The sequence below is a fragment of the Hippocampus bargibanti genome, linkage group LG12, assembly GCF_051943395.1.
Source record: "Hippocampus bargibanti isolate YZ-2025 linkage group LG12, ASM5194339v1, whole genome shotgun sequence".
Classification (NCBI taxonomy): Eukaryota; Metazoa; Chordata; class Actinopteri; order Syngnathiformes; family Syngnathidae; genus Hippocampus; species Hippocampus bargibanti.
In genome coordinates this window covers 22,581,475-22,608,059 of record NC_142745.1, presented here as the reverse complement: position 1 = coordinate 22,608,059, position 26,585 = coordinate 22,581,475, and the positions used below count along the sequence as shown (strand labels likewise).

Genomic DNA, 26,585 nt, shown 5'->3' with positions numbered 1-26,585 from the left:
ATTACATTCCATAGCAGATTTATTATACATAAAGTAAGGTATATTTTCTGTAGTTTTAAGACTTATTTAGTAGAAATATTATTAATATTTATGGGAACCTGGGAACGGATTATCCTCACTTTAATGGTTTCGTATGGGAAATTAATTTTGGGGATACACACTTTTCGCCTTACACACTCTGTCTGGGAACTAATTAAGTTTGTAAGCCAAGGTATCACTGTACTTGGCCAATGAAGACAATTCTGACACTGATTCTGATCATCTGTTCCTATTTTGTTATTTGCAAGTTGAAGTTTTGTGTCAAAGGACGGGAACAAATCTGCCGCTTGTTGGAGGTCAAAGCTGGAGTTTGATCAACACACTCCTTGCTTATTTAATCAACAGAAGAGCAAACATGACAACAACAACAACAACAAAATATCCAATCAATAAAAACACAGCGCTAGATTTGTCTGAGCTGTGGATCAGGCAAGTTTCAAAATATCCAAGAAGATATCAACACACACTCGGTGGACAGGGTTACCAAAACACTTTTGTTTGGCAAGCGTTCAATGGTGACTTCAACAATCTTTGTTCAAGTAAACATGTTTGTGTCATCCTCTTCAATGTGACGGCAAAAACGCCTCCAATCAGAGATTAAGCCTCACCACCATGCAAAAACACACACACACACACTCAAACACACACACGCACACATACATGCACACACGCACGCACACACACACACACACGCACGCACACACGCACACAAACACACACGTTCCTGTTTCAATGGTTTTCTGAAAACTCCATGGAGTGAGGACCACCGTTGCTGATAAATTTAGAGAAGCACTAGTGTTACATTTGAAGACTAAATGTCACTCCATTTCCCACTTGAACTTCTTAAAAGCAAAGAAATAAAAAAGTGGACTTGAAACTGAAATAACAGCAGGAGTGAGGTTTCTGAATCGGTACATTCAAAGTCCTCAACCCTGTTGTGAATTTGGTTAAAATATTGTTTTACTTTTTGTGGTATGAACTTGTTCCTCTCATTAACCACACACACACACACACACACACATAAACACACACAGTGAGTAAAAAGTGTGTGTGTCCAAGTGAAATGAAAAATCATTTTGTGAGGATCTTTCTGAAACTTTAACAAATGCATTTATAGACCCTCTAGAAGCCTTTAGAATGAAAAACTTGTGAGGACCGGCCGAAAGGTCCTCACTACGTATGAAAATTTCGAGGAAAAAAAATTGAAAAATCACCATTTTAGATGTTTCTAAATGAGAAAATGTCCATTGTAAAATATTTTTTAAAATGTGGAAAATTGCCACTTTAGAACAGTTTTATAAATTTAGAAAAATCAACATTTCAGATTTATTTTTAATTAGAAAATCACCATTTTGGATTTTTTTTTTAATTTAGAAAATCGGCATTTCAGAATGTTTTTTGGAAAGAAAGAAAATTTGGGAAACTATTTTATATTTTATTTAAAAAAATCACTATATATATATATATATATATATATATATATATATATATATATATATATACTAGGAAAATTCTAAGAGGCAGATGATCTACGCATTAAAATATCAGCTCTTCTCAGTAGTGCCAAACTTCCTCCGTCCAACATAACATTAGAAGAGAGAAAGGCGTTAACTACTCTACAAAAAGACAAAAATATTACTATTTTGCCAGCAGACAAGGGCAGATGCACAGTGCTGCTCAACACATTGGATTATGAAGACAAAATAAATAGGTTAATCAGTGATTCTAACACGTATGAGCAACTAAAAAGGGACCCTTCCAATAGATACAAGAAAGAAATGATTGACTGTCTCCAAAAGCTAGAGAAAGGAAAACATATAGACAAACAGATGTATTTTAGATTATACCCGGAGAGGCCACGCCATGTATCTATGGCCTGCCAAAAATACATAAAGAAGGGTTCCCCCTCCGACCCATTGTTTGTAGCATTGACTCCTCTACATACAATGTAGCCAAATATTTAAAAACTATTTTAGCTCCGTTGGTTGGTAACACAGAATACCACGTAGAGAACACCACAGGGTTTGTAGAGAGGATCAAAGACCTCATATTGGAACCTGAGGAAACTTTGGCATCATACGATGTGACTTCTCTCTTTACATCTGTCCCAACCCCAGCAGCAGTCTCAGTGGTGAGGACGAGGCTGCTGGCGGATGTTTCTCTGCATGAAAGAACCAAACTGAAACCGGATCACATCTGCCAATTATTAGAAATCTGCCTTAATACTACGTATTTTCAATTTCGGGAAAAATTTTATAAACAAATCCATGGTTGTGCTATGGGCTCACCAGTTTCACCCATAGTGGCTAATCTTTACATGGAAGAGATGGAGAAACAGGCCCTCACATCCTTCCCAGGGACAAAACCTAGACACTGGTTTAGATATGTGGACGATACTTTTGTCATAATTAAGAAACAAGAAATTCAATCCTTCACAGATCATCTCAACTCTGTAGACTTCAACATTAAATTTACTCGTGAGGACATTCAAGAGAACCAACTAGCCTTCTTGGATTGTAAAGTAATTATAAAAGAGGACAGAGCGCTAAAAACAGAAGTCTTTAGGAAGGCTACGCACACTGACCAATACTTACTTTTTGACTCTAACCACCCTTTACAACATAAACTAGGAGTTATCAGAACCCTCCAGCATAGGGCTAAACTAATACCAACTAGCACTGAAGGTAGAGAAAAGGAGTCAAAACATATCAGGAGAGCACTCACTAACTGTGGGTACCCTCAGTGGTCATTCAACAAATGTCAGAAAGAAAGAATAGCGAACGAAACCAATAATTCTCAAGATTCTAAAAGGAGAGGAGTAGCAGTACCGTACATTGCAGGAGTTTCTGAAAAATTACAAAGAGTCCTTTGGCAACATAAAATTCCTACTTATTTCAAACCGATAAACACGTTAAGGCAAAAATTAGTGCATCCAAAAGATAGGCTACCAAATGAAAAACAAAGTAATGTAGTTTATTCCATACATTGTAAGAATGAAAATTGTAAAGAGCAGTACATTGGGGAGACTCAACAAATTCTCAAAAAAAGACTATCAACATCGCAGAGATAATACTAGTGGGCCTCAATCGGCAGTACATTTGCACCTAAAAGCTAGCAACCACTCATTTGACGACAATGAGGTTAAAATCTTAGCGAAAGAACATAGATGGTTTGAAAGGGGGGTAAAAGAGGCGATTCTTATAAAACAACAAAACCCTTCATTAAACCGGTCTGGTGGTGTGAGGTTCAATTTGGATCGTTCATACAATAGCCTGCTCAGGCAAAACAGGTCAGGCAACTTTCGCAATGCTGATGAGGGTCGTTATGCTGATGAGGTGATACCGGGGGGAGTGGGTGTAATAGGCCAATCGTTAGTCAGGAATGTAGGAACAATCAGTGGGGCCACAGGGGGGGGTCCCGCGCCCCCCCCAACCTGAGAGTAGGGACCTATCATAGCTGTGTCCGGCGCCACCAGGTCTGGACATTAGGGATATATAAATGGGGCCGATACGACCAGTCAGACTTTAGTTCGCTGACGAAGCCTCTTGGATAGGAGGCGAAACGTCCGAAACCTTCACTTTTGTACAGATGACGGCTGAAGAAACCTTCTCATCGATGGACCACTCCTGTACGACTGAGAGCTTACACAGATATATATATATATATATATATATATATATATATAAAAAATCACAATGTTTTTCCAATAGATACAAGAAAGAAATGATTGACTGTCTCCAAAAGCTAGAGAAAGGAAAACATATAGACAAACAGATGTATTTTAGATTATACCCGGGAGAGGCCACGCCATGTATCTATGGCCTGCCAAAAATACATAAAGAAGGGTTCCCCCTCCGACCCATTGTTTGTAGCATTGACTCCTCTACATACAATGTAGCCAAATATTTAAAAACTATTTTAGCTCCGTTGGTTGGTAACACAGAATACCACGTAGAGAACACCACAGGGTTTGTAGAGAGGATCAAAGACCTCATATTGGAACCTGAGGAAACTTTGGCATCATACGATGTGACTTCTCTCTTTACATCTGTCCCAACCCCAGCAGCAGTCTCAGTGGTGAGGACGAGGCTGCTGGCGGATGTTTCTCTGCATGAAAGAACCAAACTGAAACGGATCACATCTGCCAATTATTAGAAATCTGCCTTAATACTACGTATTTTCAATTTCGGGAAAAATTTTATAAACAAATCCATGGTTGTGCTATGGGCTCACCAGTTTCACCCATAGTGGCTAATCTTTACATGGAAGAGATGGAGAAACAGGCCCTCACATCCTTCCCAGGGACAAAACCTAGACACTGGTTTAGATATGTGGACGATACTTTTGTCATAATTAAGAAACAAGAAATTCAATCCTTCACAGATCATCTCAACTCTGTAGACTTCAACATTAAATTTACTCGTGAGGACATTCAAGAGAACCAACTAGCCTTCTTGGATTGTAAAGTAATTATAAAAGAGGACAGAGCGCTAAAAACAGAAGTCTTTAGGAAGGCTACGCACACTGACCAATACTTACTTTTTGACTCTAACCACCCTTTACAACAAAACTAGGAGTTATCAGAACCCTCCAGCATAGGAAACACTAGCACTGAAGGTAGAGAAAGAAAGAGGCCGTGGTCATTCAACAAATGTCAGAAAGAAAGAATAGCGAACGAAACCAATAATTCTCAAGATTCTAAAAGGAGAGGAGTAGCAGTACCGTACATTGCAGGAGTTAAAATAACTTGAAAATCTTTAACAATAGAAAATCAAAGCAAAAAAAAATTTCTAAAAATAATGGGAAATCACACACACACACACGCACGCACACACGCACACAAACACACGTTCCTGTTTCAATGGTTTTCTGAAAACTCCATGGAGTGAGGACCACCGTTGCTGACTAAATTTAGAGAAGCACTAGTGTTACATTTGAAGACTAAATGTCACTCCATTTCCCACTTGAACTTCTTAAAAGCAAAGAAATAAAAAAGTGGACTTGAAACTGAAATAACAGCAGGAGTGAGGTTTCTGAATCGGTACATTCAAAGTCCTCTAACCGCTGTGTGTGAATTTGGTTAAAATATTGTTTTACTTTTTGTGGTATGAACTTGTTCCTCTCATTAACCACACACACACACACACACACACATAAACACACACAGTGAGTAAAAAGTGTGTGTGTCCAAGTGAAATGAAAAATCATTTTGTGAGGATCTTTCTGAAACTTTAACAAATGCATTTATAGACCCTCTAGAAGCCTTTAGAATGAAAAACTTGTGAGGCACCGGCCGAAAGGTCCCTCACTACGTACTGAAAATTTCGAGGAAAAAAAATTGAAAAATCACCATTTTAGATGTTTCTAAATGAGCAAAATGTCGCATTGTAAAATATTTTTTAAAATGTGGAAAATTGCCACTTTAGAACAGTTTTATAAATTTAGAAAAATCAACATTTCAGATTTATTTTTAATTAGAAAATCACCATTTTGGATTTTTTTTTTAATTTAGAAAATCGGCATTTCAGAATGTTTTTTGGAAAGAAAGAAAATTTGGGAAACTATTTTATATTTTATTTAAAAAATCACTATATATATGATATATATATATATATATATATATATATATATATATATATATATATATATATATATATATATATATATAAAAATCACAATGTTTTTTTGAACAATTGCTATCTATTTGTCTTACTTCCGGGTTGAGTGAACGCTGGCGCGTGTGGCTGCCGCTGCTCACCCACAGGAAAATCTCTCCAGTGATTGTAAAGTGACCTTGAGAGTTTTGATAGGCGCTTAAAAATGAAATGTATTATTATTATTATTATTATTATTATTATTATTATTATTATTATTATATAAAATGTTAGTGGTCCTCACAAGACTAGTCATACAAACACACACAAAGCAACTGCAATATTAGAAAGTTTTGTTGCATTATCTTCCCAATGATAAGATTGTACCAATAAAAAAACACACTTTTGTGTATGTAACCTGTAGTTGGTCCATACCTGCCTCTCAAAGCTCCCCTCACTTCAAAATGGAGAATAAATGAGAGCAAAATGATCCAAAAAGGCCCTCAGATTAGGGACGGAGAGCTCCAACTCATCCAGATGTCGGGATTAGTTCAATACATTTAAAGGGGAATGACGGGCGGGGGGCAGCAATCCTTCATTTGGAGACAGCGCATGCTGTTTTCATGTCACTCAAAACCATCTTATGTATTTAAAACAACCCGTGTCATGCCCACAAATCGCAAGTTGATTAACTGCTTCACTGCCACACCAAGTGCAAAAATGTGGCCACTCCAGTGCCAGGGTTTTTGGCATTGTCACTCCAATTCCAGGACCCACGTAATATTAACTTTTAGGATGACATAAACATTCAATGCAGCGTAGGAAACCTTAGCTTAGGGGTGTCAAAGTCATTTTTTGCCGCAGGCCACATTGTAGTTCCGGTTTCGTCTTGAAGGACAACCGACACCATTTTTTGGTTTCCTAACTGACATCAGAAAAACGTTTTATAGCATCGAAAACACCCAAAACGCGCAGGCTGATATTGTGAGTCAAATGCAAAACCCCAATAAACATGACCTAAAGTCTTCCAAAACTGCCATGAAACAAGCTCAAAACTGGAAAAATTCAGAAAGTCCCGCCCCCTTGTCCGTGCCGTAACGCCAGGATACAGATTATACCCGGGAGAGGCCACGCCATGTATCTATGGCCTGCCAAAAATACATAAAGAAGGGTTCCCCCTCCGACCCATTGTTTGTAGCATTGACTCCTCTACATACAATGTAGCCAAATATTTAAAAACTATTTTAGCTCCGTTGGTTGGTAACACAGAATACCACGTAGAGAACACCACAGGGTTTGTAGAGAGGATCAAAGACCTCATATTGGAACCTGAGGAAACTTTGGCATCATACGATGTGACTTCTCTCTTTACATCTGTCCCAACCCCAGCAGCAGTCTCAGTGGTGAGGACGAGGCTGCTGGCGGATGTTTCTCTGCATGAAAGAACCAAACTGAAACCGGATCACATCTGCCAATTATTAGAAATCTGCCTTAATACTACGTATTTTCAATTTCGGGAAAAATTTTATAAACAAATCCATGGTTGTGCTATGGGCTCACCAGTTTCACCCATAGTGGCTAATCTTTACATGGAAGAGATGGAGAAACAGGCCCTCACATCCTTCCCAGGGACAAAACCTAGACACTGGTTTAGATATGTGGACGATACTTTTGTCATAATTAAGAAACAAGAAATTCAATCCTTCACAGATCATCTCAACTCTGTAGACTTCAACATTAAATTTACTCGTGAGGACATTCAAGAGAACCAACTAGCCTTCTTGGATTGTAAAGTAATTATAAAAGAGGACAGAGCGCTAAAAACAGAAGTCTTTAGGAAGGCTACGCACACTGACCAATACTTACTTTTTGACTCTAACCACCCTTTACAACATAAACTAGGAGTTATCAGAACCCTCCAGCATAGGGCTAAACTAATACCAACTAGCACTGAAGGTAGAGAAAAGGAGTCAAAACATATCAGGAGAGCACTCACTAACTGTGGGTACCCTCAGTGGTCATTCAACAAATGTCAGAAAGAAAGAATAGCGAACGAAACCAATAATTCTCAAGATTCTAAAAGGAGAGGAGTAGCAGTACCGTACATTGCAGGAGTTTCTGAAAAATTACAAAGAGTCCTTTGGCAACATAAAATTCCTACTTATTTCAAACCGATAAACACGTTAAGGCAAAAATTAGTGCATCCAAAAGATAGGCTACCAAATGAAAAACAAAGTAATGTAGTTTATTCCATACATTGTAAGAATGAAAATTGTAAAGAGCAGTACATTGGGGAGACTCAACAAATTCTCAAAAAAAGACTATCAACATCGCAGAGATAATACTAGTGGGCCTCAATCGGCAGTACATTTGCACCTAAAAGCTAGCAACCACTCATTTGACGACAATGAGGTTAAAATCTTAGCGAAAGAACATAGATGGTTTGAAAGGGGGGTAAAAGAGGCGATTCTTATAAAACAACAAAACCCTTCATTAAACCGGTCTGGTGGTGTGAGGTTCAATTTGGATCGTTCATACAATAGCCTGCTCAGGCAAAACAGGTCAGGCAACTTTCGCAATGCTGATGAGGGTCGTTATGCTGATGAGGTGATACCGGGGGGAGTGGGTGTAATAGGCCAATCGTTAGTCAGGAATGTAGGAACAATCAGTGGGGCCACAGGGGGGGGTCCCGCGCCCCCCCCAACCTGAGAGTAGGGACCTATCATAGCTGTGTCCGGCGCCACCAGGTCTGGACATTAGGGATATATAAATGGGGCCGATACGACCAGTCAGACTTTAGTTCGCTGACGAAGCCTCTTGGATAGGAGGCGAAACGTCCGAAACCTTCACTTTTGTACAGATGACGGCTGAAGAAACCTTCTCATCGATGGACCACTCCTGTACGACTGAGAGCTTACACAGATATATATATATATATATATATATATATATATATAAAAAATCACAATGTTTTTTTGAACAATTGCTATCTATTTGTCTTACTTCCGGGTTGAGTGAACGCTGGCGCGTGTGGCTGCCGCTGCTCACCCACAGGAAAATCTCTCCAGTGATTGTAAAGTGACCTTGAGAGTTTTGATAGGCGCTTAAAAATGATATGTATTATTATTATTATTATTATTATTATTATATAAAATGTTAGTGGTCCTCACAAGACTAGTCATACAAACACACACAAAGCAACTGCAATATTAGAAAGTTTTGTTGCATTATCTTCCCAATGATAAGATTGTACCAATAAAAAAAACACACTTTTGTGTATGTAACCTGTAGTTGGTCCATACCTGCCTTTAAAAGCTCCCCTCACTTCAAAATGGAGAATAAATGAGAGCAAAATGATCCAAAAAGGCCCTCAGATTAGGGACGGAGAGCTCCAACTCATCCAGATGTCGGGATTAGTTCAATACATTTAAAGGGGAATGACGGGCGGGGGGCAGCAATCCTTCATTTGGAGACAGCGCATGCTGTTTTCATGTCACTCAAAACCATCTTATGTATTTAAAACAACCCGTGTCATGCCCACAAATCGCAAGTTGATTAACTGCTTCACTGCCACACCAAGTGCAAAAATGTGGCCACTCCAGTGCCAGGGTTTTTGGCATTGTCACTCCAATTCCAGGACCCACGTAACATTAACTTTTAGGATGACATAAACATTCAATGCAGCGTAAGAAACCTTAGCTTAGGGGTGTCAAAGTCATTTTTTGCCGCAGGCCACATTGTAGTTCCGGTTTCGTCTTGAAGGACAACCGACACCATTTTTTGGTTTCCTAACTGACATCAGAAAAACGTTTTATAGCATCGAAAACACCCAAAACGCGCAGGCTGATATTGTGAGTCAAATGCAAAACCCCAATAAACATGACCTAAAGTCTTCCAAAACTGCCATGAAACAAGCTCAAAACTGGAACAATTCAGAAAGTCCCGCCCCCTTGTCCGTGCCGTAACGCCAGGATACTCCTTCACAAACTGCCTTGCTCCAGAATCAAAATAATGGCTTCAGAGAGTTCAGATTGGAAGAAGATGCTTTCTTCTTACTCATCCAGTTATGAATATGATTGAAATAGTTCTGAAGAAGAAAGCATAAATGTTTGCAATCGATGAAAGAAGTCCTTCTGTATCAATTCGAGCCGTTTGGACTCCAATGTAGCGCCCGAAAATGCACAAGATGGCGCACAGGTTGCGTTTCGTCCAGTATATAAAATGGGCAGATTTGTCCATTGGGAATTTGTGTCAACTTACACCTTCTTGATGTGTGTTATCGCAATTGGCTGCCACACACAACCATTCACCATTGTGTTATTTATTGCATTGGATTGGATTGGATTGGGTATGCCCTTATTAGTCTTATTATTAGCCTTATTAGTATGTTGTTTTCTTTCTAATTTCATGATCAACACAGTGTTTTCAGACCAAACAAAGTACCCAAAATGCATTTGTGTGTCGCTTTCTCTGTCAGGGGCGTTCCTGACGTGATGTGACGTCATCAACTCGAACACAAGACTTCCTGAATATTCAGCGCAAGTCTTAAAATGTAAAATATAGCTATATGCGCTGGAATCTTTGTCAAATGCCGTCAGTAGAAGTCATTTGAAGTGTTTTACAAATTATGGACGCCGCTTGTCCAGATGTGTCGCTTGTCCTTTAAAGGACAACCGACATCTCTTTTTTGTTTCCTAACTGACATCAGAAAAACATTTTATAGCATGTAAAATAGCTAAAACACGCAGTATGATATTTTTAGTTAAATGCAAAACACCAATAAAAATGACTTCAAGTGTCAAAAATCTGCAAAAAAAATTGAGCTGCGAATTGGGCATTTTCAGAAAGTCCCGCGCCCAGTTTGTGACGTCACTCCAAGACGTCTTGCCTTGCTGGAGAATCAAAACAATGGCTTCATATTCGGAGAATATGCTTTCTTGTTACACATCCAGTTATGAATATGATTCAAATAGTTCTGAAGTGGAAAACATACATGTTTTCAATCGATTAAATAACTTATTCCGTGCCATTTTGAGGTATCTGGGCGCGGGGAAAAAAGCTCTGTGTCTTCTTCTTCTTTTCCTTTCGGCTTTTCCCCTCAGGGGTCGCCACAGCGAATGAATGTCCTCCATCTTTCCCGGTTTTGTGCATCCTCTTCTCGCACACCAGCTACCTTCATGTCCTCTTTGACCACATCCATAAACCTCCTCTTCAGTCTTCCTCTCGGTCTCCTGCCTGGCAGTTCAAGACTCAGCATCCTTCTCCCGATATAGTCACTGTCTCTCCTGTGGACATGTCCAAACCATCTCAGTCTGACTTTCTCTCCAAAGCCTCGAATATGATATGCTCCTTTCCAGGGCATATCTCCACATCTCTAGTTTCTCCGCCACCTGTTCCCTGTTCTCGCTACAGACCACAATGTCATCTGCAAACATCATGGTCCAAGGAGATTCTTGTCTAACATCGTCTGTCAGCCTGTCCATCACCAAAGCAAACAAGAAGGGGCTCAGAGATGACCCCTGGTGGAGTCCCACCTCCACCTTGAATTCCTCCGTCACACCGACAGCACACCTCACAACTGTCTTACAGTCATGATACATGTCTTGCACCGCTCTGACATACTTTTCCGTCACTCCAGACTTCCTCATGCAATGCCACAGCTCTTCTCTGGGCACCCTGTCATACGCTTTCTCCATATCTACAAAGACACAATGCAATTCTTTCTGACCTTCTCTGTACTTTCTATCAGCATTCTTCAAGCAAACACTGCATCTGTCGTAGTCTTTTTTGGCATGAAGCCATACTGCTGTTCACAAATGTTCACTTCTGCTCTTAGTCTCGCTTCAACTACTCTTTCCCAGAGTTTCATTGTATGGCTCATCAACTTTATTCCTCTGTAGTTAGTACAACTCTGCACATCTCCTTTGTTCTTAAAAATGGGCACGAGTACACTTCGTCTCCATTCTTCAGGCATCTGTTGACCCTCTAAGTTCTTGTTGAATAACCCAGTCAGGAATACCACCGCCACCTCTCCAAGACACTTCCATACCTCGATTGGTAAATCATCAGGCCCGAGTGCCTTTGCCCCCTTCATTCTCTTCAGCGCCCTCCTCACTTCATCCTCGCTAATGCTTGCTACGTCTTGGTCCACAACAGTCACGTCTTCTACTCTTTGTTCCTTCTCATTTTCCTCATTCATCAATTCTTCAAACTACTCTTTCCATATTGCCATCACACTATTGGCACCTGTTAATACAAAAAAAAAGCTCTGTGTAAGGGCTGATTAATTCCTTACACGGAGCTTTGTCGCCATTGTCTGCCTCTTTTTGGTGCTACATGAAGTTTTCAGACCAAACAAAGCACAGTAAAATGCATTGACGTGATGTAACGTGAGGACTCGTCACCAACTCAAAAACAAGACTTCCTGAATATTCAGAGTGAGTCTTAAAACGCAAAATATAGCTATCTGCGGTGGAATCTTTGTAAAACACGCGCAGTAGAAGTCATTTGAAGCCATTTTACAAATTATGGACACAATTTGTCCGGAGACGTCGGTTGTCCTTTAAAGGCCATTATGAATTCGGGGAAGCCATTCGAATGTTTAATCCCCTCCACATATGACATCTAGAGCGCACAACAAATGAATCAATAACTGGTTTTCAAATCTGAAGTCAAGAATAATGACTGTTATTGTGGTTTACATCCAAAAATAGGACATTTTGGTTCGGATTTTAGCATGCATCATGGAATTTCACAAGGTTCATTTGCTTCCGCGTGTCACGGTTTGCAAGGTGGTGATGGCGGGTGCGGATCCCAAAAAGCAGGCAGGAGGGAGCAGGAGGTTGTTTGACAAATTGTATTAAAATAAAGGTCAGCAGGAACAAAATGTAAAACGTCAAAATCATCTGAACGGAAAAAATACAAAGTAGCAAAAGAAGAACAAAAGTAAAAGCCCGCCAAGGTTAAACAAACACATACACGATGCATGCAGCAAACTAGCAGCAAACAAACAATGAACCGGCACCGGATGGTCGTGCCGGGTGTCCTTTTAAGTGTCAGTGATTAAACGACCAGCACCTGCGAGGCTGCAGGCAGGGCTGACGTCGCTACCCGTTGGTCGCCAATCTGATCGGGACGACCAGCACCTGTCCAGGTGCAGGCGGGGCCGACAGCGCCCCCCGTTGGTCCACAACCAGATCATGACACCGCGGGCCGAAAAAAAAGATGCGGCAGGCAGGATTTGGCCCCCGGGCCTCGACTTTGACACCTGTGCCTTAGACTCTCTCCTAGACTAGACTCTTCAGGCCTAGTTATCTGAGCTTGAAATGGGGGCAGCTGTCCAAAAGGCAATGCAATACATACAGATTGGTTTATATGGCGCTTTAACAACCACTGAAGATGGAACAAAGCGCTAACATGGAAAATAGGGAAATGCTGCCCCTTGTGGAAAAGAAAAAAAACATTGCCAGAGGTCTGACCAGCGCTTTATCGGCACTCAAGCAAGAAAAACCAAAACCCGAACAAATTGGGGAATGGCGCTCTACGTCCTCTTTTCTATTCCAGAATCAATTTGTGAATTGCAGTGAATGAGTTAAAGCAGGGGTGTCCAAAGTCGGTCCTCGAGGGCCGCCGTCCTGCCTGTTTTCCAGCTCTCACAGTAGCGACACACCTGATTCAAATCATCAGGACTGTTTTGATGCTGCATCAGGGCTAGTAGATGAGCTGATCATCTGAATCAGGTGTGTTGCAGCCGGGTCAGATGGAAAACAGGCAGGCCTGGAGCTCGACATGTCTGAGTTCAAGCATGAGTGGTTTCCTTTTCCTTTCCCATGAAAGACGATCATGCGTTTGTGCGGTTAACTTTTCAAAGTCAAGTGACGATCGGATGAAGTTTTGCAGACGAGGAGTCGAGTACCGAAAGGAAAACGGGTGACTTACATCAAACAATCTTTCGACGTACATTTCCTCGTTGACTTTCTCGCGCAACATGTCCTGGGAGTGTCGAACAAAGGTCACATAACCATCAGCCACATCCATTCCGGGTTTCTGGAAGAAGAACATGCAAGAACAGCTAAGAGAGAGAAAAAAAGTCTGAATCTAGTCAATCGATTTCGCTCACACCACAAATATTGATACAATGTGTGTCGTTTTATTTTTTGAAGGGAATATATCCAAAATGATAAACAAAAAAAGAAACACTGATATTTTAAATGGAAAAAAATGTCATGAATCTAATGTCATGAATCTGTTTCGGTCACACAGAAATATTGATCAAATGGTTTTTTTTCTGGAGAGAATATGTCCAAAATGACAAACAAAAACGGAAACATTTACATTTTTAGAGAATCCATCCAAAATGACAAACAAAAATGAAAAATTATACATTTTAAATGGAAAGAGATGTCAGAAATATTGATCAAATGTTTTATTTTTTTGTTTTTTGCTTGAAGGGAATATATCCAAAATGACACTCAAAAACGTAAAAATCGACATTTTAAGACAATATATCCAAATTGACAAACAAAAATGAAAACATTTTAAATGGGAAAAAAATGTCGGAATCTAATGTCATGAATCTGTTTCGGTCAAACAGAAATATTGATTTTTTTTTTTTTGTTTAAAGGGTCATATTGATCAAATGTTTTGTTTTTTTCTTTGAAGGGAATGTACAGGTAACATCCGAGTTACGACCGGCTTCCGTTCCAACAAAACGGTCGTAAATTGAAAAGCATTCAAAATGGCCGACGTGAGGTTTAAACGACAGAATAGTATACAATGTCAATCTGTTTTTTTCAAGAACGTTTTCTCTTGAATACTATGATATAACAAACTGTTTACACTTCATTTATAAATTGTATAACTTTTAGTGTCATTTTAATCATTTTATATTATCGATTTTTATTCAGACGAGATCACTAAGACTTCGAAGAATGTATCGATGAGAAGGTTTCTTCAGCCGTCATCTGTACAAAAGATGACGGCTGAAGAAACCTTCTCATCGATGGATGGACCACTCCTGTACGACGGAGAGCTTGCACAGACGTGTTTCGAAGAATGTAGTTTGAGTTGTCAAAAAAACTCAACTGTCTGGCCAAATAAAACGTGAAATGGGCGACGTCACAATTCTGTTTGGGAGAGCAGATTGTGAGGCCATTCTGATCTCGAAAATTTTCACTGCGGAAAATTCGGGAGTTCAAAAAGTCAATATCCATCCAAAAATCTATCCATCCATCCATCTGTAGCGTCAAAGCGGAGCCGTCGCGGGACAGAAGATCAGAATCATCTCGGAGTCAGACCCAGACAGACAAGCAGACTCGCACAGCATCGGAGGGAGTTTTACAGCACGACTTGCTCGACTCCACGCCACGGTCAATCAAGCTCTGGGATACATCTGCGTGTCACTCGCCTGGGAGATCTGACCGCTACCAATTTTCAAAATAACGAGAAACATCAAACTCCAGGCAAATTGGACGGTCCATCCATCCTAAACCTACCTACCTATCTATCCAGCTAGCGATCTAGCTGGCTACCTAGCTAGCTAGTGATTTACTATCTATTAGTTGGCTATCTAGCAAGTTAGCTACCTCAGAGCTATCCATTAGCTCGCTTGCTAGCTTTCTATCTGTTTGAGTTATTCGAGGTTGAGTGAACGCTGGCGCATGTGGCTGCCTTGCTCACCCACAGAAAAACTGATCCGGTGACTGTAAAGTGACCTTGAGAGTTTTGAAAGGCCCATAGATTTATTATTATTATTATTATTATTATAAAAAGTGTGTTGTCATTTTCAAATCTTTTGGTGTGAAACCTCATGACATTCTCAACTCCATTAGCCCATTTGCCATGATATTTTTTGATTTTTTTTGTGGGGGGGGGAGGGATTCTCCATTTGTATCTAATTAACATAACATAATTAACATTTTATTAATTAGCATGCCGGACTGGGAATTGAGATGGCTGCCAGTGGAAGTGCTGCCTCTTCACATTTCCTGACAAGGCATTCATTTAAAATTTGTCAAAGTGTTGGCAGCTAATCCAGCTCAAACGCACACAAGCAAATGTGCTCCACTGTCACTGTCACTGTCACTGTCACTGTGTGGTACAACAAGAGGCCGACAATATCGTCCACGCACAGCTGTCAGTGTCAGGCCACATGCATCGGAAATAGGAACACACACAAATACAATCACACATATCAACACCATCTGCTAAAAGGCCGCAAATCAAAGTCATTATCCGATACAGTGATACCTTGGCTTACGAACTTAATTGGTTCCCAGACAGTGTGTGTAAGGCGAAAAGTGTGTATCCCAAACATTAATTTCCCATAGGAAACCATAAAAATGAGAATAATCCGTTCCCAGGTCCCCATAAAACGTGATTTTCTCCTAAATAAGCCTTACAACTACACAAAATATACCTTATTGTATGTATAATAAATGTGCTATTGTATTATAATTAAATAAATAAACTGTACTTTATAATAAATTATATATATAATAAAGTCGTTTTATTGACCTTTGTGATGGTCGTTGATGGGTTGATGGAATGGCGTCATCAGCATTAAAGACTTGATGAGGAACGTAGCCTTCTTCTTTTACCATCTTGAGGAATGATTCCTTGTAAGCTTTGGCAGCTTTGTCGTCAGAATTGGTTGCCTCACCGTGACCGAACCATCCGTGGCTAGCCTTGAAATCATCAATGGATGAAGAACTTCCAGGTTTCCTCTTGACGTTATCTGAGTGAAGTTGCCGTGCTTTCTCTGCGATAATTTTACCTTGTTCCTCATCAATTGTGTTCTGTTTAGCTGGTTGATAGCTTTTTGCATCAACTGTACAGATGGTTGTGCGGGTTATTTGTGGAGCCTGATTGATGGAATATTTTAACCTTGCTGTCTACACTTTGCCTTTGAACGATCAATAAAGTATAGACTAGTCGAAATGTCACTGTTTTCTAACCATTTTCTCACTCTCACTCTGTCGTCTGCCTGTCTCTTTCATGTTTAACCTTCCCCCCACTCACTGTTGCGTTCTTGACCCGTGGCATTAATGGAAGACTGGGGGCGGGGAATAGAGGACAAAAACAAGTCGGCTGCCATTTTCTTGTTTGGAGAACGGGCTTGTTCGCAAACGACACATCACTCATTGTGGCGCTCTGTGTGTATCCTGAAAAATAGTTTGTATGCCAAGGTTAACGTTCGTAAAGCGAAAAGTTCGTAAAGCGAAAAGTTCGTAAACCAAGGGGTTTGTAAATCGAGGTATGACTGTATTTGCACGGGGACAAGACACAGACACAACAAATAAACACAGTCAAGGCGCCACCGTGGAACAAACTTTTAAACGCGGTCAATCAGTCGCCACGAATAGGACGTGATCTAGAATTTGCTGATCTTTTGTTTTGGACAAACTTTGATTCACTCAAGGCTGATACTCAAGTTCATTCAAAACAGCAAATTGCTTAAAAAAACAGTTCAGTTTGGCATAGGTTGGGGTTACATATACATAATAAATAAATACATCAGAATTAGAAAACCTTTATTCGTCCCACAATGAGAACATTTGCAAATAAAATGCTTTTTAAAGCTGTTTAGAGTAAATAAAAATGTTGAAAAACAGAAAACGCTTTGACCTCTTTCCTTGTAAATATCTCATCTCATACCATGGAAACTTTGGGCCAATCTGTGCTCAAATGTGCGTTTATGGATACCTTGAGATGCTTTAAATGTTGCTTTAAAGGACAACGACACCATTTTTTGTTTCCTAATTGACATCAGAGAAACGTTTTCTAGCATCTAAAATAGCCAAAACACGCAGGCTGATATTTTTAGTCAAATGCAAAACACCAATACACAATGACTTCAAGTCTCCAAAAACGACTTCAAATTGAATCCGGAAGTAGCCAGTTTCAGAAGGTCCCACCCCCTTATTCGTGACGTCACGCCAAGACGTCTTGCCTTGCTGGAGAATCAAAACAATGGCTTTGGGAGAAGATGCTTTCTTGTTACTCATCCCGTTATGAATATGATTCAAATAGTTCTGAAGAGGAAAGCATAAATGTTTGCAATCGATTAAAGAAGTTATTCCGTGTCATTTTCAGGCATCTGGACAGCAATGTAGCATCCAGAAAATGCAGAAGATGGCGCCCAGGCTCCGTTGGAAATGGGCTGATTTGTCTGCTGGGAATTTGTGTCAACTAGTATCAAATAGTAGTCTTGGTGCAACACACAAGGATTCACCATGGCGTTATTTCTGTGTTTTCCTTCTAATTTCGCCATCAACACGGATCAACACGAAGTTTTCAGACCAAACAAAGTATCGCAAAATGCATTGTGTGTCGCTTTCTCGGTCAGGGGCGTTACCTCCGTGACATCACGTGGGGATCGTCATCAACTGGAAAACAAAACCTCCTGAATATTCAGCGCGAGTCTTAAAAGGTTAAAAATAGCTCTTTGTGGTGGTCAAATGTGGTCAAATACGCTCAGTAGGAGTCATTTGAAGTGATTTTACAAATTATGGACACAGCTTGTCCGGAGGCGTCGGTTGTCCTTTAAACGTTTATTCAAAGTTAACTCATTGACTGGCATAACGTGCAAAAATGTGTCCCCTCCAGTGTTAGGGTTTTGGTCATTTTCACTCAAAGTCCAGGAGCCACAGAATATTGACTTTTAGGACGACATAATTGGGGGAGGCTTAGCTTTTTTTAGTCTTTATCTTGACTTTATTCTTATTTCTTTTTTCCTCTCTTAACTTTTTTTATTTATCTAGCAATCCAGCTATATATCTATATATCTCACTAGCTATCTAGCAGGCTATCTAGATAGCTACCTCGCTAGCTACCTATTTGCCAGCTATCTAGCTAGCTATTAGCTATAGGGCTATCTATTAGCTATTTCCTTGAGAGTTTTGAGGGGCGCTTGTAGATGCAAAGTATTATTATTATTATTATTGTTATTATTATTAGCTATGTTTTTAGCTATTATCATTTGCTATGTTAATATGTTATTATTAATGGTGTTCCCATTTTGAAATCTTTTGGCGTGAAACCATATGACATTCTTAACTGCATTAGCACATTTGCAGTGATATTTTTTTATGTGGCGTGTGTAAATAATTAGCAAAAATTTTAGGTAACGCTTAGCTAGCTAGCTTTCCATCTATTTGAGTTACTTCCGGGCTTAGTGAATGCTGGCGCGTGTGGCTGCCGCTGCTCACCCACTGATAAACTAATCCTGTGTCTGTAAAGTGACCTTGAGAGTTTTGAAAGGCACTTAGAAATGAAATGTATTATTATTATTATTATTATTATTATTATTATTATTATTATTATTATTATTATTATAAACATTCAATGCAGCATAATAAACATTCAACTCTCTTCTTTCATCAGAAAAAAAACAGTTAATTCCTAAATGATATGGGTCTGGAGTTATATGAGCTTGAAATGAGGGTGGCAGTACAAAACACAATGCAATACATACAGATTGGTTGATATAGCGCTTTAACAACAGCTGAAGCTACAACAAAGCGCTAACATTGAAAAACATGAAAATGCTCCCCCCTTGTGGAAAGGAAAAATCATTGCCAGTGGCCATGGCCAGCACTTTATCGGCACCCAAACTAGAAAAAAGAAAATCGGTGAATGGCAGTGAATGAGTTAACAAATGCTTTTAAATGCAAACACTTGACTTTGTCATTAATGATGAGATCCAATGGCAAAGCCTGTTTTGAAATGTGACAAAAATGTGAAAAGAACAATTGCCGTTGATTTAATTTGTCAATGTTTGTTCCAAAGTGTCAATTAAGACAAAAAGACGTAGACAAAAGTGTCACTTTGACTTACAGGTACTTCCACGTATTTTGAGGCCGCTTTGACCTTGTCATAAAGGAGAGAGATGACAAATGGAGGATAAAACAGTCGCCGTTCTCATTCCATCACTTTTCACATTAAAATACATCATCAATCAATAACAATCAATTTTGTCAATGTGATGACAAAATATGAAATGTGCTTCTTCAATTGTCTGGATTTAACCAAAATCCTTGATTTTATTACATGTTTTTATAATAATAATAATAATAATAACTTTCATTTATAAGCGCCTTTCAAAACGCTCAAGGTCACTTATCTAACTATCTAGATGGCTATCTAGCTAGCTAGCTAGTTGCTGTCTATTAGCCATCTATCTAACTAACTGGCTCGGTAGCTATCGATTTGCTGCCTATTAGCAATCTGACTAATTAGCTGGTTATCTAGCTAGCTATCTATTTGCTATCTGTCTAGCTAGCTATATATTAACTAGCTATTAGCTAGCTAAATGTTTATTTTTTAATAAATAATGTCTTCATTGTTCATCTGAAATGTTAGTTTATTTTGGTTTTGACTTCAAGATGCCGCTGCGAGAGTGGCTGCCTTTATAGCAGCTCTGTTATGTTGTTTTTGCTGCTGTGAAATGATAATTTCTCCACTTGGAGACAAATAAAGGCTAATATCATCTATCAATCTAATCTAATACTTTCTGATAAATTACAATTACTGCTCAGTTAAATTCCGATCCATTACTTTCTGACAAATATCTCACAAATCTCTCACTTTCTATCTCTCTAGCTAGCTAGCTTGCTAGCTAGCTCTTTAGCGAGCTGTCTCTTTACCTCTCTAGCTAGCTATTTGTAGCTCTATAACTAGCTATCTGTCTATCTCTCTAGCGAGCTAGCCAGCAAGCTCTCTAGCGAGCAGTCTCTCTATCTCTCAAGGAAGCTAGCCAGCTAGCTCTCTAGCTAGCGGTCTCTCTATCTCTCAAGCAAGCTATCTTTGTAGCTCTCTAACTAGCTAGCTCTCTAACTAGCTAGCTCACTAGCTCTCTAACTAGCTAGCTCGCTAGCTCTCAAGCTCGCTAGCTTTCTAGAGAGCTATCTCTCTAGCGAGCTAGCTCTCTAGCAAGCTAGCTCTCTATCCATCTCTCTCTCTCTCTCTCTCTCTCTCTCTAGCGAGCTATCTAGCTAGCTTGCTAGCTCTCTCTCTATCTAGCTCTCTGTGGCTCTAACTAGCTATCTCTCTCGCTAGCTAGCTTGCTAGCTAGCTTGATAGCTCTCTAACTAGCCTTCTCTCTATCTCTCTAACTAGCTACATTGCTAATTCTCTAGCTAGCTGTCTATCTATCTCTCAAGCTAGCTATAGCTAGTGTTTATTCTACAAAAAGAACTAGCCAAAAAATAGTCATATTCATATTCTCCATATAAATACCCAGCAGATATATGTCAATATAGCATAATCACTACTAGCTGTCACTAGCTAGCTATTAGTGATCTATTAGCTCTAGCTTTCTATGTAAAGTGACCTTAACAGTTTTGAAAGGCACTTATGATGAATCAGAATCAGAATCAGAATCAGAATCATCTTTATTGCCAAGTATGTAGAACACACAAGGAATTTGTTTCCGGTAGAACACGCTGCACTAGTATCGTTGTCAAAAAAACTGCTAAGTGGCACTATACAGTTCCATTTTGGCTACTGTTGAAAGAGTTCAAAGAGTTAATGGCTTGGGGGAAGAAGCTGTTTAAATGTCTGCTGGATTTGGTGCGCATGGATCGGTAGCGCCTGCCTGAGGGGAGTAGCTGGAAAAGGTGGTGGGCAGGGTGCGGAGGGTCCAGTAGGATTTTCCGCGCCCGAGTTTGGATTCTTGCAGTGTGCAAGTCCTCGAGAGTGGGTAGGGCGGTGCCAATGATTTTTTCCGCCGTCCTAACTGTCCGAACTGAATGAAATGTACTATTATTATTATTATTATTATTAGCTATCTAATATCTCTAGCTAGCTATCTACTAGCTATCTAGCTAGCTTTCTGTCTATTTGAGTTACTTCCAGGTTGAGTGAACGCTGGCGCGTGTGGCTGCTGCTGCTCACCCAAAGAAAAACTTCTCTTGTGATTGTAAAGTGACCTTGAGAGTTTTGAAAGGTGCTTATAAATGAAATGTATTATTCTTATAAAATGGCTAAAAAAAATACAATAAAAAATGGAACTTGATCACTCTGTCGACATGGCCATGCAAGAAATGAGTGATTTATTTCGCTAAAGGGAAGATATCTCAATATTTAAATGCGATCCACAGCTGGATATTAATTCAATGAAAGTGAGGCATGCCAAAATATTGGTCATGGTTCCTTACAGTGGAGAATTGTGTCCAGATTGCTCCATTTATTGCAGGAAATGGCACATTTGACAAGATGGTTCCAAAAAACAGAGTACAATAGTGTAGGTCATTTGAAGGTGTGATTCCACCGATTCAGAATTGAGAGATTTGCACTTTCTGGAGGATGTGTCATACTCATCATTACTTTACAGTCACAAATTTGCAAAGGAGGAAGCTGCCCAGCAAACCAGATTCGGACTTGAAATATTGACTTAGCTGGACAGTGATACATACCTCAGCTCACGAACTTAATTGGTTCCCACAAAGTGTGTGTAAGGCAAAAGTGAGTCTTCCAAACATTAATTTCCCATAGGAAACCATTAAAAATGGGAATAAACCGTTCCCGGGTCCCCATAAAACATCATTTTCTACTACTAAATAAGCCTTAAAACTACACAAAATATCCCTTACTTTATGTATAATAAATATGCTATTGTATTGTAATGAAAGAAATAAACTGTACTGGATAATAAAGTTGTTTTATTGACCTTTGTGATGTGAAGGAGAGTCAACTTCCATCTGTGTTTTTCGAATAATCCGTTCGCAGGTCTCCCTAAAACATCATTTTCTGCTAAATAAGCCTTGAAACTACACAAAATATACCTTATTTTATGTATAATAAACATGCTATTGGATTGTAATGAAAGAAATAAACTGTACTTTATAATAAAGTCGTTTTATTGACCGACTTCAACGGACAGTTAGGACGGCGGAAAAAAATCATTGGCACCACCCTAGCCACTCTCAAGGACTTGCACACTGCAAGAATCCAAACAAGGGCACGGAAAATCCTATTGGACCCTCCGCACCCTGCCCACCACCTTTTCCAGCGACTCCCCTCAGGCCGATCCATTCGCACCAAATCCAGCAGACATTTAAACAGCTTCTTCCCCCAAGCCAATAACTATTTAAACAGTAACCCAAATAGAACTGTATAGTGCCTCTTTGCAATTTTTTGCTGACGATACTAGTGCAGCGTGTTCTACCGGAAACAAATTCCTTGTGTGTTCTACATACTTGGCAATGAAGATGATTCTGATTCTGATTAATTGGTTCCCAGAAAGTGTGTGTAAGGCGAAAAGTGTGTCTTCCAAACATTTATTACCCATACAAAACCATTAAAATGAGAATACTCCATTCCCAAGTCCCCCTAAAACATATTTTCCCACTAAATAAGCCTTAAAACTACACAAAATATACCTTCTTTTATGTATAATAAACATGCTATTGGATTGTAATGAAAGAAATAAACTGTACTATATAAGAAAGTCATTTTATTTACCTTTGCGATGGTTGTCAATGGATGACGAACTTCCAAGTTGCCTCTTGATGATACCCGAGTGAAGTTGCCGTGCTTTCTCGGCGATCATACCCTCACTCACAATGTCCCCTGCTAGCTGCTTTTCATTAATCCAAATCAACAGAAGTTTTTCAACCACTTCTATTGCCTGAGACCACTGCTTAGACAACACAGAAACAACCTTCGCCACACGTAGCAATGGTCAACTTAGCATATTGGTATTGGGAGGCTAAGTCGCACAAACGCACACCTCATTGGTGTTTTTTGATGATCTCCTTCTTCTACTCGACCGTCAATTTCTTTTGTGTCCTCTTCGGCTGTGGTGGGGTCTTTTTTGCTCCCATAATAGCAAAAGTACTCCACTCGATAACAAACCACGTCATCACTGAGTGCAATCAAAGAAAGTGGGTGATGAAAACTAGTCCTCCAGCCACCGTAGCGCCGTGTGTTTCGTTCGTTTGCCGAAAACTAGTTCGTATGCCAAGATTATATTCTCGCAAATTTAATGTTTGTAAGGCGAGAAGTTCGTGAGCTAAAGCGTTCGTAAGCTGAGGTATCACTCTAGTTACATTTGAATGGGACACTTTATATCAATTCATGTTTGATTACTGCAGAAGAATGCGCCCCCTCACCTACCCCCAAAAAAACAATCACAATCCATGAAAAGCAACTTACTGTGAAGGAAAGGAAAGAGGAAAAGAGCGTTCCTTCGTCGTATTTCGAAAGTTTTGCCAAGACACTTTCGAGAATGACCACAAACTGGAAAAAGAGAAGAATTCAACAGGACAGAATCAGGAACAAGCCAACATTTTCATTCATATTCTGAAATGCGTCGTTATTCGTGAGATAAAAGAAGGAAGTCAAAATAAAATGTATAATAATAATAATAATAATAATAATAATAATAATAATAATAATACGTCAAAATGTGGTGCCAGGTTTGTGCCATTAGCGTTGATGAGTGAGTGAGTGAGTGCCTTCTACCAAGTGGGCCAATTAATAATAATAATAACAATCATAATAATAATAATAATAATCCATTTAATTTCTCAGCGCATTTCAAAACTCTCAAGGTCACAGGATAAGTTTTTCTGTGGGTGAGCAGCGGCAGCCACACGCACCAGCGTTCAACCCGGAATAACTCAAATAGATAGAAAGTTAGATAGCTAGCAGCCAGATAGCTAATAGATAGCAAATTGATAGCCAGGTAGGTAGCTAGCTAAATAGCCAGCCAGGTCGTAATCATAATAATCATCATAACCATAATAATATAATAATAATAATAATAATTTACTTGACACATTTTACAACAAAGAATAGCTCGAGAGCTAATAGATAGCAAATCAATAGCTAGCTAGCTAGATAGCTAATAGATAGCAACATGAGCCAGCGTTCACTCAACCCGGAATAAGTCAAATAGATGGAAAGCTAGCTAGCTAGCCAATCGATAGCCAACAGATACCCAGCTAGATAGCCAGCCAGCTCTATAGTGGATAGATAACAAGCTAGATAGTGAGCTAGCCAGATAGCTAATAGATAGCAAATAGCGATCAAATAATAATAATAAAAATAATAATAATAATAATAATAATAATAATAATAATAATAATAATAATAATCCATTTAATTTCAAGGCGACTTTCAAAACTCTCAAGGTCACTTTACAGTCACAGGATAAGTTTTTCTGTGGGTGAGCAGCGGCAGCCATTCGTGCAACCGGGAATAACTCAGATAGAAAGATAGCTAGCTAGCTAGCTAATCAATAGCTCATAGATAGCAAGCATGCTAGATAGCTAATATGTTTCCTGACTCAAATAGCTAGCTAGCTAATAGATAGATAGCTAATAGCTAGCTAGCAAGCCAGAACATTGAGTATTTACTATTTTGACAATTTTGTTCCCTTCCACATGTGAGCAGGGGCAGCCACACGCGCCAGCATTCACTCAACCCAGAAGTAACTCAAAGAGATAGAAAGCTAGCTTGCTAATAGATAGGCAATAGATAGCTAATAGATATAGACAGCTAGCAAGGGTAGCCGTATAACTAATAGCCTGCTTCATGTCATCACAAAGAGGGTACAGCAAGTCCTGAAGAATGAATGTCTCTCTGTGTCTTTGTTTTGTCATATTGCATCTATGCTGTCATGTTATTTGTTATTTAGTTTTTTTTTGTTCTTTTGACTTCAAGACGGCGCCCCGAGAGTGGCTGCCTTTCCAGCAGCTCATGTATTTTGTTTTTCTACTTTCATTCCTTTCATCACTTTGCTGCTGTGAAATGTAAATTTCTCCACTGTGAGACTAATAAAGGCAAATCCAATTCAATCCAATCCAATAGATAGCCAGCTGCATAGCAAACGAACCAGCCAGATAGCTAATAGATAGCCAATAGATAGCTAATAGATAGCCAGCTAGCTAGGTAGCCGTAGAACTAATAGATAGCCAGCTAGGTAGCTAGTGAACCACCCATATAGCTAATAGATAGCCAATAGATAGCTAATAGATAGACAGCTAGCTTTACCTTTGCAACCAGCAGGGTTGTCATCTCCTTCACCGTTTCCTCAATCAGATTGTCAATTTGGGAATGGTATTGTCTCTACAGGCAAAAAAAAAAGAGGAAGGAGTATGAGCAGGTACTCAAAGTTCTTTGACACTTGCGTTGTCATTGTTCTCCACATTCAACACACAAGGAAAATGGGAGATCCCAAGTAATGTCAGAGATGTTTGTTGGGACACTGGGAACAAAGGCTGGAACACAAGAAGAAAGTGTTTTACTGCCGGCAGAGGACGGAGCCATTAAAGACCGACGCCCAACCTCTGCATCCCTCTGCCAAGCTATTTATTGAGAGTACAGGTAACACACGACTTAAGACCGAGTTCCTTTCCGACCAAACGGTCAGAAGTCGAAATAGTCCTAAGTCCAAATCCATTCAAAATGTTGAATAGAGACTCGGAGGCTGAATGACTGGCAAACTCCCCCCGCCCCTCTGGTGCCACCACACGGTCGATTGCCGTGCGAGAGTGAGATGCTGGCTGGCTGGACAATATTGTCCTACGCGTTGCCACCTTGCTAGCGCATTGCGGTGCCAGGCGTAGAATTAAAATTTTGAAAAATAGGGTCTGGAGGTTGTGGTCGTAAGTCGAGCTGGTCGTAAGTCAGATGTTACCTGTACATGCAAATTGAAGAGATACATGAGTCAAACATAGTCTTCTTGATTTGAATACCACGCCCCAGGCAACATCGGATTAGTAATGCTGATGAGGTGATACCAGAGCAAATAGGGCAATCAGCCCAGTCATTAGTCAGGACGATAGGAACAATGAGTGGAGCCGCAGAGAGTAGTCCTCTGCTCACCCCAACCTGAGAGCAGGGACCTATCATAGCAGAGTCCGGCACCGCTATGTTTGGACAGTAGGGATAGATATATATATATAGGGCCGAAACTACCAGTAAGACTTAAGTTCGCTGAAGAAG

The 26,585-nt window shown here is 39.7% G+C and overlaps 1 protein-coding gene across 10 annotated transcripts in view; it reads right to left on the bottom strand.

The window, feature by feature from the left end:
- Positions 1-26,585, bottom strand: part of cadpsa (calcium dependent secretion activator a) — a 181,088-nt gene that overhangs the window by 44,077 nt on the left and 110,426 nt on the right. For 7 of the 10 annotated variants that reach the window (XM_089009909.1, XM_089009910.1, XM_089009913.1 and 4 more), the window contains 4 exons: positions 25,632-25,706; positions 23,790-23,873; positions 19,470-19,502; positions 13,572-13,679 (listed from right to left, as the gene is read on the bottom strand). In XM_089009909.1, coding sequence (XP_088866035.1) covers positions 13,572-13,679; positions 19,470-19,502; positions 23,790-23,873; positions 25,632-25,706 — 300 coding nt within the window. The remainder of the gene's footprint in view (positions 1-13,571; positions 13,680-19,469; positions 19,503-23,789; positions 23,874-25,631; positions 25,707-26,585) is intronic. The other 3 variants (XM_089009911.1, XM_089009912.1, XM_089009918.1) reach the window with 1 other exon arrangement.